The 12,950-nt window shown below is 47.1% G+C and overlaps 1 protein-coding gene across 1 annotated transcript; it reads left to right on the forward strand.

Annotated features, from left to right (window-relative positions):
- The first annotated feature begins 4,638 nt into the window (after positions 1-4,638).
- On the forward strand, positions 4,639-9,229 carry ITPRIPL2 (ITPRIP like 2). Its single transcript, XM_032800189.2, is given in 3 exon segments — positions 4,639-5,791; positions 5,793-5,953; positions 5,955-9,229. Coding segments are annotated over 3 exon segments (2,370 nt in total). The 5' UTR covers positions 4,639-5,647; the 3' UTR covers positions 8,020-9,229.
- The last annotated feature ends 3,721 nt before the right edge of the window (positions 9,230-12,950 follow it).

The raw sequence follows: 12,950 nt of genomic DNA on the forward strand, positions 1-12,950 counted from the left end.
GGTCCCCCAGGGAAGGTTTTGGGAAGACCAGAGTGAGCCAGGCACTGGAATTCCTGGCTGATGGCAGCGCTATCAGATCTAAGCTGGTAATTAAGCTTGGAGGTTTCATGCAGGCACCCACATTTTGGACGCTAAGGTTCAGAATTGAGACTTATGCTTTATGACACAAGCATGCTGTGGTAGAGGTGTTATTATTTACTATTTGTGTTACTGTAGGGCCTGTGATCCCTAGTCATAGACCAGGTCTTCTCAGCTCTTTTCTCTGAGCAGGTGAAAATGCCTCCCAGTCTCAAGTCATCAAAAACATAACAGCAGTCGATACCTAAAAGAACCAGGAATTCAGTTTTAGAACAATCATTTTTATAGCAGGCAAGTCCCAGCCTTCCTCAGAGTTCATTAAGCTTGCTAGCCTATTCAAATGTCAGGCTCAGCTACCTATGGGCAAAGTTACTAATGTCTATAAAGAACTTTATATTGATGAGACAGCAATAAATTTCCAGAGCTGGCAGGAGAAAAACTGCTGGTGGAGCAGAAAATCAGCCAGTACTTGGTGTTCAAAAGTAAAAACAAAAAGTATCTGTGGACCAAAGAACAAGTTCTGTGGGAAAGATAATAATCCTTGGCAATCAATCAACAGCTGTGTCATCTATCTGAGCAGTCATATATAATTCAGGAGTCAGGAGACATGGGGTGTATATACACTATGGAGCCCGTGGCAGCATAGCTGTCGGAATAGCCCGCTTGTGTTGATGTAGCCTACACCAACAGAAGTTTTTCTGTCCGTGTAGGAAAACCATCTCCCCGAATAACTTTAGCTACATCAACAGAAGCATTTATCCATTGACACAGCTGCATCTACACTGGGGTTGTGTTGCCATAGCTATGCGAAAGGTGTGGTTTTTGCACACTTGGACTGATGTAGCTATGCCAATGTAACTTTTAAGTGTAGAACAAGCATTTGTGAGCTTTATACCTCTCAAATACTTATCTCAGGTAAGCTGCACATAGTTGCTGGAAGCACCAGATGATTAGCTGCCAACATGAGCTCAGAAATCCAGCTATCATGGGGTGTTTACCCATCATTGAAGGATGCCAAAAGTGTGACACAAAGAAATACAGCTCTGAAGAGATCAGCGATACTCACAGAATCATGAGAGAGAAGATCAGACAAAGGAATCACAGAAGCATTTAAGCACTAATGACTTAAATTTCTTTTGTGAGAAATAACATTACAGGTAAGATCTTCTTCCAGAGAACCAAGGGCATTGCTGTAGATCATGCCTGAGGACAGAAAGGTTGAGAAAACTATTTAAAAAGCTTACTCATAACTGTGGGGTATTTTAGTGCAAACTGTGTATATATGTGAACTGAACACAGTGGTTTTATTGTATCAAATTGCATTATATATTATTTAGCTTGAAGCTGTTACTTCATCTTTGCCAGACCACACATCCTCTTTATCTTATTGTTTCTGCACTGGCAGCTGGAGCTAGTGTAATTACATATGCAGGAGTGTCATTCTCCCACCAAGTATGATTAGTGAGTCTCCTTTCCTTCTGTCTTGCTCTCTAGCCTTCCCTCCACTACAATTTATCAGAGAGCTCTTGGACAATACTTGTTCTCCAGAAACTACCTATGGCTGTCCTTCATATCCTGCCTAGTAGATCTTTCCAGGGAGTGACAGCCAGTTGAAGCTGGCTGTGTGTCATCCCTTGAGGATTTCATACAGGCGATGATGAGCATGTTCTTGCATCTGTCTAAGTTCAAAGGAGAGGCAGCCACGCTGGTGGAGATATGGATTGCCTTCCTCACCATTGTGAGTTTTCCAACTGCTATCACACCATTCATCGCATGCATGTTTATTGCAATCTTCCTGCCTTCAGGTCAGGTGGATATGCTTCCCAATCAAAAGTGTTTTGCAGCATAAATACAGAAGTGATCTGTGATGCCAATTGCATGATCATATGTGCATATGCATCCCTTCCCAGAAGCAGCAATGACCCTCACATATTTGAATCATCTGCTCCTAAGGCTTCTCTCGCATAATGGGGCTCAGAGCAAGAATGGTTATTCATGGAATGTGTGGTCGGCCTTTGTTAATTGCTGGGTTGTTTGGGAACTGGGCATGGTGCTGCTGTCATGATGCTGTTCTGGGCCTACATGCCCATTGGAGAACATCTGCTTGGTGGCTACCCATATCTTTGACTGCTGTGTGCCATTTGCATGAGCAACTTCGTTCTGCTTCTGGCATGTGGTCCAGCTTACTCAACTGTGCTAGCAACTGCAATGGCCTGTCTCACATGTTTACAGTTGTTCTAACCAGTCCTGTTACGTCAGCAGCATGGCTAGTACTTCCCTGTGTGAGGTGCATGTCTGTTTTCAGGGATGCTGACTCTATTCCTTGCAGTTCTGCAAATGACAGTGTCTGTCTTCTGCTCTTGTATTTGATGACCCCATTCCCCAATTCTGCCACTACGGGAGAGTGGGCGTATAGGGCTGCTCAGAGGAGAATAAGGAGGAAGATTGAGAGAGCATGTGGGAATTCAAAGATTCATTTCAAGGCCCTATGCTATGTGGGATAGAGGGCAGGATTAAATTATGGCAGTGTGTGTGAATTTGGGTGGGTGACATGTATGGTGCACAGCATCAAGGGCCAGGAGAATGTCTTCCTTATCAGTGCGTGCAGCCCCATGTCACATTGACTGTGTGTCTCGGGGATTATGTCATGGGACTGGCTATTCACTGTACCTAGTGGCACCTGGGGATTTGTATGTGAGGTGTTGTGCTTACATCAACCCTCCAACTTTCCCACATAGCTTTGTGAGCAGCTAAATAGTTGTCTCGCTTTTTCTATTTGGCTTGGCATACTCAAATTGGAGTGGTGGAGTGTGCCTCAAGACATGTGTGGGCAGGCCCGGCTGGGTTTACCACTGCCCTCCCAGAGTGAAGCCACAAGAGGTGAATCAACCCCACTCTTCATGGTTCTCTCATTCCACACATTCCAGTCCTGAACTGCAAGTAGCTGTGCAAGGTGCTCACTACACTCTGTGACTGCTCCAAACTACCTCCTTGTGCAACTTCCTTTATCAAGTTCTGAGTATATATCTTTACTGAATCAAAGGGGGAGTTAGTTCATAAGGTTCTTTCAGATGGCTATTGTTGAAATCTTGTGCTGCAGGAACAAGTGTCGTAGCAATTGACTGCTCTCAGCCATCAGGCCTACAATAGGTAAGGAAGGGTTCATAATATAAATTATGAACTAGTCAATAAATTAGTAACTGCTCCCAAAGTCCTCTCCTTTCCCTTCAGGATGTCAGTATGTGAGCAATTTGGGCACAGTAAAAACTGAGAGCAAGTCTTGTGTCACCCAGACTGAGAATTTAACAGAACAAGGATGTGACAAGAGGCATTATCAGGAGCAGTTATTAATATTGTAATAAATCTGGAGCTACTTATGAACAGCAGTTGTCACTGTGCTGCACATCAATCACTGAAACCTTCACAGTGGTAGTAGGGATAGAACTCAGTGCCTTCCCTTGCAAAAGCACAGGTCTCTAACTTCCGAAGTTAAGGAGAAACACTGTTAGCTATTAGCACAGTAGAACAGGGATGCCCGGGGAGGGCGAGTGGAGAAATTTTCCCCAGGCCCCGGACCCCACAGGGGCCCCCACGAGAATGTCGAAGGCTCCCCCTGCCTCTGCCTTCCCCCATCCCCCAGTGCCTCAACACACTGCGTCTAGGAGTGGTCCTGGACAGAACTAAAGTGGCGTGGCTTGGGCAGGTCCTGAGCACCTCCCGCTCAGAGCCACATGGTAAAGGGGTGGGGCTACAAGCTCAGGTCCTGATGGAGCCAGGCCGCTGCAGCGCTGTCCAGGGGCGAGGGCAGCTCCTGGATGTGGTGCGCTGAGGCTCCAGGAGAGGGGGGAGTCAGGAGTAAGCAGCATGGTAAGCCCCTCTGAGCCGGACACCCCCCTGACCCCTAGCTCTGAGCCCAGCCCCTCTGAGACAGACACCCCCCAGAGTCCTCCCTCACAGCCCTGACCCCCAACTCTGAGCCCAGCACCTCTGAGCTGGGCATCCCCCAACCCCATCCCCCCGCAGCCCTGACCCCCCAGCTCTGAGCATAGCCCCTCTGAGCCAGGCACCCCCTGACCCCTTCCACCCACAGCTCTGAGCCCAGCCCCTCTGAGCTGGGCACCCCCCAACCCAGAGCCCACCTCCCCACCCAGCCCTGGACCACAGCAGCACCACCCTCAGGCAGTCAAGCCCATTGGCACCAACCATTGCCATCACCCAGCAACAGCCCATTATGTAATTGCAAATGTATACATACCATTAAAGCATTTAATGTTTTTAAATCATGTATTTTATGTACACCTCTACCCCGATATAACTCGAATTCGGATATAATATGGTAAAGCAGTGCTCCGGGGGGCGGGGGGGGGCTGTGCACTCCAGTGGATCAAAGCAAGTTTGATATAACATGGTTTCACTTATAATGCGATAAGACTTTTTGGCTCCCGAGGACAGTGTTATATCGAGGTAGAGGTGTATTTTCAAATTATTAAAAATAATGTATTTCACTGGTTATTTTTTACATTTCCAAACACACGATACTATAGTATTGCAACCTTTTTTATGGAAGGGGCCCCCGAAATTGCTTTGCCCCAGCCCCCCTGAATCCTTAGGGCAGGCCTGCAGTAGAACCTGCGGTAAACAATTGAAGACTTCTGCGGTGATGACAATGCAGTAGTGACAGTGCACACATGCCTAATTCATGACACACTAGTTATATAGATCTGCAAGTTTTAATTTATTTTGAATGTTTGTATTTTTGTTAACTAAATTTTTCTTAATGTGATGTGCAATATGAAAACAGTATTAAAATATTATTTAAATAGTCTATAAAAATCTAAACTGGCCTGGTACTGATTTTCACCCAGATTCTACAGATCAAACTCCATTATTTTTTTGTAAGAACAGAACTGTGTTGATTTACACCAGCTGAGGATCTGGCCCTCTAAAGTAACCAAGCTGCTGATTTTTTTACAGTGCTCTTCTCTTACATCTTTGCTGATAAGTGAGCCTGGCATGTTCGCTTCATGACAGTAAAGCAAGTTGATTAGCAAGGTTCTCACTGTATCAGGGTATGTGCTGGACAGATTATTTGAACAAATCTGTCTGAACTTTCTCTCATCAACCTATGCCTTATTTTTTTAAAGTACATTTAGCTAAAGAAAACCCAACTAAATTATTTAAAAATAGATTAAATGGTATTAAAACTATTGTACAGAGAGTTCCTACTATGAATCTTTTGCTGTCTTGTTTCTGTTTTGGTCTTTGATCACTTGGTGTTTAAGATATGGGAACAATGCCAATGTTGGAAGTTTGAGAACTAGGAACTGCATCGGTTAAAGTTTTGAATGAAGAAGCCCCTGGACACAAACTGTCAATGGGTTCTTCTGACGACAACGCCTTCATTTCGGAGAGGAAAAGGGAAGTGATGAGGAGGGGCTGTTCCTTCTCTCCCACCCCAGTCCCCTAGCTCGAGGCAGGCAAACCGCGGGGCTTGTGACTACACCCCTAGGCCTGATCCCGCTTTCCTCTGGCCAAAACCATTGGCATTTCCTCTGAGCTCACACAATAAATGACGCGGCCCCTTTTCCCCTCGGAAGAGGAAGCTTCGGAGCTAAGTAACGGGTGGGGGAGAAGGACTGGACTAAGGAAGCACAACAGCAGGGGCGAGGGGGCGGTGAGTGCGTGTCCCGGGACAGGAGGCCGAAGCAGGCAGGGGGGAAGGGGGCTGAGTGCGTGTCCCCGGACCAAAGGCAGGCGGGGGAAGGCGGCTGGCGGCGCACCCCAGGGGTGGAGCGGGACTCGGAGGAGGCGGCGGCTGGCAGGACGCACCCCAGGGGCTGGAGCAGGACCCGGAGGAGGCTGGCAGGGCGCACCCCAGGGGCTGGAGCGGGACCCGGAGGAGGCTGGCAGGGCGCACCCCAGGGGCTGGAGCGGGACTCGGAAAAGGCTGGCAGGGCGCACCCCAGGGGCTGGAGCGGGACTCGGAAAAGGCTGGCAGGGCGCACCCCAGGGGCTGGAGCGGGACCCGGAGGAGGCTGACTGGCTGGCAGGGCGCACCCCAGGGACTGGAGCGGGACTCGGAGGAGGAGGAGCAGGCGGCGGCTGGCTGGGCGCACCTCAGGGACTAGAGCGGGACTCGGAGGAGGCGGAGGCGGCTGGCTGGCTGTCCCGGGACTGGAGCTGGGAGTGGGGGAAGAGCACTCGGTGGGAGGAGCTGGCACGCCGGGAGCAGCAGGGGTAGTGGGTCTAGGGAAGCCGGCAGGGGGGTGTCTGTCCCGACTCCCGGAGCTGGGGGAGGCTGGTGAGTGGGGAGGCGGGCGCCCCCTGCATGCGGAGGCCGGGGGGCGCTGCCGCAGCCAGTACCATGGGCTGAGCTCCCGCCGCACCATGACAGTCTACACCCTGAACCTGCGCGTCTTCTGGCCGCTGGTGACTTGCCTGTGCACGGCCCTCGTCTGCCTCTACCAGGCCGTGCGAAGCAGGGCGGGAGCCCCGGACTCGGACAGCGCCCCAGACTCGGGCTCCGTCCCGCTGCTCAAGGGCTCCGCGCTGCTGCTGCTGGGCTTCCTGCTGCTCCGCTACTGCGCCTCCCGCAGCGGCAGCGGGGAGTGCAGCCAACGGCCCCGAGCCGCATGCAGCGCCCGATGCCCCGAGGCGCCGCCGAGCAGCGCTGCCCGCCGGAGCCTGCTGGAGAACTTCTACGAGCAGCAGCTGCGCCTCTCCCCGCACGTGCTGGGCCACAGTAAGGCGCACGTGAGCCGCATCGTTGGCGAGCTGGTTCGGGCGGCCAAGGCGCAGGGGCTGCAGCCGGGGTCCCTGTCCCCCACCCTGCGCGGGGACTTCGTGCAGATCGGCAGCGCCTACGAACAGCACAAGGTTCGCAGCCCGGACTGCTTCGACATCCTGGTGCCGCTGCGGCTGCCGCCGCGCCTGGAGCTGGAGCCGCGTTGCCTGGGCCCCGAGGAGCCGGGGCTGGCCCCGGAGCTGCGCAGCGCCTTCACCTGCGCCCTGAAGGCCCCGCAAGGGGCCGCCTGGCCCCGGGGCTACCGGCCCTTCAGCGAGGGCTTCTGCGTGGAGCTGCAGGGCAGGCGCTACCTGTCCTCGGCCCTGGTGTTGCGCTGGTTCCAGGGCCAAGTGCAGCGGTGCCTGGGCGCCGTGCTCTACCGGCTGCAGGAGCGCTGCCGCATCAGCCTGGCCGCCTGCCCGGGCCGCCAGCTCACCCTGCACATCCTGCCGCGCTCCGACTACGTCTGCTGCCACATCTCCATGGCCGTACGCCTCATCCCCGCCATCCCCCTGGGGGACTCGGTCTATCTCGTCGCCCTGCATCCCGGCGCCAGGAAAGCCCAGCCCGCCGCTGCCCGCCCCCTGCAGGCCCTCTGGGGGCTCAACGTCTCCAAGCAGGAGCAGCGGCTGCTGAGCTGGCTCAGGGAGCAGACCCCGGCCAACTCCTGCCACCTGAAATGCCTGCAGATCCTCAAGGGGCTGCGGGACCTGCGCGGCCTGGGCTTGGAGCAGCCCTTCGGCGCCCAGTGGAGCCGCGTCCTCTCCTCCTACATCCTCAAGACAGCGCTCTTCTCCCTGTTGCTCCGGGGCCCTTGGCAAGCCTGGGAGGAGCAGTTCCTGGCGGAGCGGCTGGAGGACCTGGTGCTGTACCTCAGGGACTGCCTGCAGAAGCGGGTGCTGATGCATTTCTTCTTGGGCAACGCCAGCGTCCCCGAGGCGGTGCCGGTGCCTAAACTCCTGAAGGAAGCTGCCCCCGTCAATCTGCTGGCGGCCTTTGACGCCCCTACTCTAGACTTGGCCGCCTTCCAGCTGCTGAACACCTGGAACCAGGCTCCTAAGATCATCCGAATGTACAGTAGCCCAAGGTACTTGAGGAAGAGCCCCACGTTGTATAAGCACGTCACCGACACCGGCCAAGAGTCCCAAAGCAACTGAGCACCACCTGGGGCGTTTGTCAGTTCCTTTGGTGTTAGCATTGTGAGGCCAAGGTACCTACCTGTGTTAGCTAGTAAACTGCCTGCCAGGTTCCTAAGGGAGATCTACCTTCCTGACAGCATCAAATGGGCGTCTGTGTTTGTTTCCCTAGTTGTGGTGATCTGGGAAATCCAAAGCTCAAAATTTAAGAGTAAGAAATACTGATGCTTTAAGATCTTAATAGCTTTGTAATGATGATTAGTCATGGAGAAACTATGAAACTTCCAGGAAAGTGCCTTACTTAGAAAGCACTACAATAACCACTTGTAAACCTAATTTAGTACCAGATTTATAGAGGGGTTCACACTGATGAATTTGGAATGTCAACTTAAAGTTTAGTCACAAAAGTGACCCTGTCCAGAGCTTTCTTTTAATGCAAAAGATAATCAGGATCAAAGATCAATGGCATGGAAAAAAGTCAGTGTGACGAAGGTACTTTTTTGAGGTGGTGGAAGAGGAGCCAAAGGTGTTTCTTGATCCTTAAACACAGTTTGAAATATTTATTCAATGAGACACTCATAGGTGCTTGTGTGATTTATTATACTGTGCTAAATAATATGCAAATTAATATAAAATTAAATTATGAAGCATGACATTAATACCTATTTGACAAAAGTATGAAGAATCTAGTTGTACATTTGTGTTAAAATGAAGGTCGCGCTGGAAGATTAAAATATAATTATATAGTTCACAAATGAAAGAAGAACCATAGCACTTTATTTCCACAAAGGCCTTCATTTTATGGTAATTGGCTGCACTAAATATTTAGTTTGAACATGGAAGAGGCATTAATTTTTTTAATTAAAAATGGATGTGTAAATCCTCTAAGCATTCTGTTTTGATTGTTAGAACTGAAGCATTTTTCTTACTTAAAAGTTGCTGTACTTTAATAATTACCAAACCTCCTCCACACCTTATTTGCTATAGTGTGAAATTTAAAATAACTCCCAAAATGTAGAGGTGAAAACTAGCTGTTGCACCCATGTGTTCTTCACTGATAGGTCAGCAAGGTCCTTTAGTGGATCAGCTAACCAAACTCTTGAACTGTGGCACCACTATGGTGTGCAGCAGACCAGGAGATACCAGAAGCGAGAGATGGTAATTGTAGTGCAGCAAATATTTTTTTTGTAAAAATAATATTTCAGGGTGCCTTAAAGTTCCCAAAACTTGGAACAAAATTCATGCTGCAGTAAGTACTTTATTAACTTTGATGGTGTCCCTTTAACGTGAATACCAGCTTGATAATTTCCGTGTGTAGATAGATTATTTGAGAATACCTCATACAACTTCTCAATTGATCTGTAATGAGCGCTTACTGTCTTTGAATAGTATATGTTAATAGTTTAGTTTTGGATTTTAGCTGAGAAAATACATTTGACCTTATGGGCCATTGCTACATTAAAGTATAGTATGTAGAAAAGGATTAGAAAGCTTCTATTTCATATGCTCTTTAAAAGCGTGCTTAATTTCTGATATAAATAGTTAAAAACTAGCGAACCAATTGCATCACAGTTTGTCTGCAAAATTACACATTCTAAGCAATCCAAACTTTAATGTAATACAAAATACATTGCCACAGATTCTGAGACCGCATCGTTGAAAATTAAAAGTATTAAGGCACGAAGCCTGTAATTGCATTTTTCATGTGCGTAAGGTTAAGCAGGTGCCTGATTGTTTGCGGGATTGGGTCCTATGTGGACAGTCTGCTGTGCTTAATTTTGAATCAGTAAATGACTCAGAAACAGCAGGGAATGTTTGGAATAATTTAAAATGTTAAAATTTCAGAATATTGCTCCGTATTTATTATGCTGGTGTTCTATCTGTGGTTGTACATGATAGAAAATAGCAAACTTTAAAAGCAACCACAAAGCTTCGTAAAACTTAGTTTACTAAACTGAAAATTTCTCCAGTGTTAGATGCATGTTTCCTTGTATTTGGTTTTTAGACTGCTTTTGGCATCTTATTTTCAGATAATTTAGCACCTAAGTATCACTTTCTCAAGTTGGGTTATTTGTACATGGAGTGTTGGTTCTCTCTTTGGGCAAATGCAAATAGCTTGTTTATGTGTAGTGTTGACCAGTGTGCTCATCATGCGGACCTAAGTGACCTACCTTGGTATATTTTTAGTAGGCCAAAATGTTTACTGTTTTGCAGACTTGTCTAGGATTGCCAAGCCTCCAGGATTGTCCTGGAGTGTCCAGCATTTAAAGATTTGTCATGTGATGAAATCTCTGGGAATATCCAAGCAAAATTGGCAGCCCTAGGTACACCTACAAGGAGTGCTGTTCTGCAGTCCTGGAGTCAGCAGGAGTTTTGCCTGAGAAAGGGCTAGAGAATCAGGCCCAAGGTATTGTGGTTGCCTGGAGCACTTAATACACATTTAGTTCAACAGTTAATTCTGGCAACATGGTTACTTAGTGAACTACCTGTTTGTTTATGTTAGTGTGTAACACTTTTTTTTTTTTTCTTCCCCCTAAGAGGGACTGTGTACATTTTGGTGTATGTTCCTTACTGGCTTATATAATACATGGAAACCTATTAGATTTAATACAACTTTCTTATTGCTGTTAAGCGCTGATACTACACAGGGAAAGTTACATCAAGAAATGCATAATAAGAAGGGAGTTTGGGGAATATAAATAGTTTGAAAGTGAAACTCGAAAGTTGGGGGAAAGGACAAATGAGGAGGAGCAGAAACACTTGGTGAAAGAGCAGTGCAGGTAATCCAAAGGACACAGACACAGATGGAGGAATCCTGTGGAAGGGTCATGGAAGATTTGGCTTGCGGTGGGGGAAAAAGTGATTTATATACATTTTGGATGCATGGTTTATCATGATTAAAACAAGGCTACAATTGTGGCGAGGCTCCACACCCATGTTTCCGTCAACTGCAAAACTCCCATTGATTTAGGCTTACTAATAACTTCAAATCAAGCTGATCTTTAATGGGAGCTTTTGCTACATAAGGTGTATGTGAGATTATGTTCTTGGTGACACAAGCAAACCAAGGCCCTAATCTGCAAATACTTATGCACCTGCTTTAACTTCATTCACATAAGTAGTCCTATTGAAGTCAAAGAGGCTATTTACATGAGTGAAATTAAGTTTGCACTCGGATGATGCAGGATCGGAGACTGAAATTCTCTATCGAACAGCATTTCTGGTCTGTACATTTGGGGTATTGGTTGGTATTTCCTGTGTCTATAATGCCTACGTTAATAGATACACTTATTATGTTTGACTAAAGCGACTATTGAAAATTGGGTCTGTTAGACTATTAATGTCATTCTATGCCAAATGAAATGTTGTGGTGCAAATACTAGTTTCTGGTGCTATCTTTAGGGTTTTATCCTGCAAACGTGCACGTGCAGAATTTGACCCATGTGAGTAACCCATTGATGCTCTCTCCCCTCATGGGAATGCTCACATGAGTAAAGTTCCATGCATGTATTTGCAGGATTGGAGCCTTACTTGTTACAATGTAATGCAGACAGAACATGATAATTTGTGTATTTAAATTAAAAATGAAATACAGAAAGAAACGTGTTTCTTAAACACTACTGTGTATTTTAACTACATAACAATTTTTTAAGGACTTAGTATAATCAAGGCTGGTTTCACTTTTTTGGGGAGGAAAGCTACATCTAAAAGCAGAATAAATTGAGATGTGTATATGAAGTTTTGGAACTGCATATCTATTTTCCCCATGTATTAGAAATTATAGTGTTAATTATTAAGTTCGTAACACTTCTTAAATGAGACCTTGACTAAATGACCAAAGCATTCCTCTTTTTTTCACTTTTGGATCTTCTTGCAAAGCAGTCCAAACTAAATGTCTGTGTGAAATGGACATTCATGGTACAATTATTTTTGCTGGTTAATAATCAGACCAAAGATTTAACTAAGTGTTGTTCAGCTGCTATTGTTTTAAGAAAGTGTTTATATGCTTAAAATGTTAGCCTGTTTGAAACAAATGTTCATCAACTCTTCTTCTATTTAATATCCAAATACATGTGCACTTTTATTGTCTCAGCAAAAAGTTGGAGTTTTTGTTACTTATTTTTAATATTTCACTGTATATTAATAAATAGCTGTTTTGAAACCTCTGTGCCTCAGTGATTCTGTGGCTAAAGGTAACTTCTCTATCAAGTAGAATTTACTCAAATTGTCATGAACCTGATACTGTATTACCCAAGGGTGAAATCCTGGTGACTGCAGGAGGCTCCTCTGCATGTGGGAAGACCTGTCCTGAGGGCATGCTCCTTGGGACTATGAATAAGGATGCTGTGGAAGGACCAGGAGAGAGGTTGGAGTTTGGGCAATAGATCCACACACTGTTTGGGTCTATTGCCAGAATTCCATGCATGAGGATGCAGACTATGTCAAGAATGCTGCTGCAAGTTGTAGTAGCATTGGCTACACTGTTTTCAGGTTTGGGAGAGGGCCGGTTCTGTTTTTCTGACTGGGTCCCCACACAGAGCCTGCTTGCTTTTTTTAAAATATGGAGGTATACCTATCTCATAGAGCTGGAAGGGACCTTGAAAGGTCATAGAGTCCAATCCCCTGCCTTCACAGCAGGACTAAGTACTGTCCCTGACAGATTTTTGCCCCAGATCCCTAAATAGGCCTCTTAAGGACTGAACTCACAACACGGGGTTTAACGGGCCAATGCTCAAACCACTGAGCTATCCCTTCCCCCTCAGGATTAGCACAGAGGCTTAGGAGATCACTCCTTGTGCACAGAACTTTGTGCAAGATGTATAGGCGTTATGTGTGTCTGTTTCAGAGTTACAAACTGCATGGGCCTTATTTTGTCATTTGTTTAACATGGACTGCTTCCACTGAAGCTAGTGGGATTTGCGTGTGGGTGAATTGGAGCATATCCTCCCTCA

The sequence above is a fragment of the Chelonoidis abingdonii genome, chromosome 9 (genome assembly GCF_003597395.2).
Source record: "Chelonoidis abingdonii isolate Lonesome George chromosome 9, CheloAbing_2.0, whole genome shotgun sequence".
NCBI lineage: Eukaryota > Metazoa > Chordata > Testudines > Testudinidae > Chelonoidis > Chelonoidis abingdonii.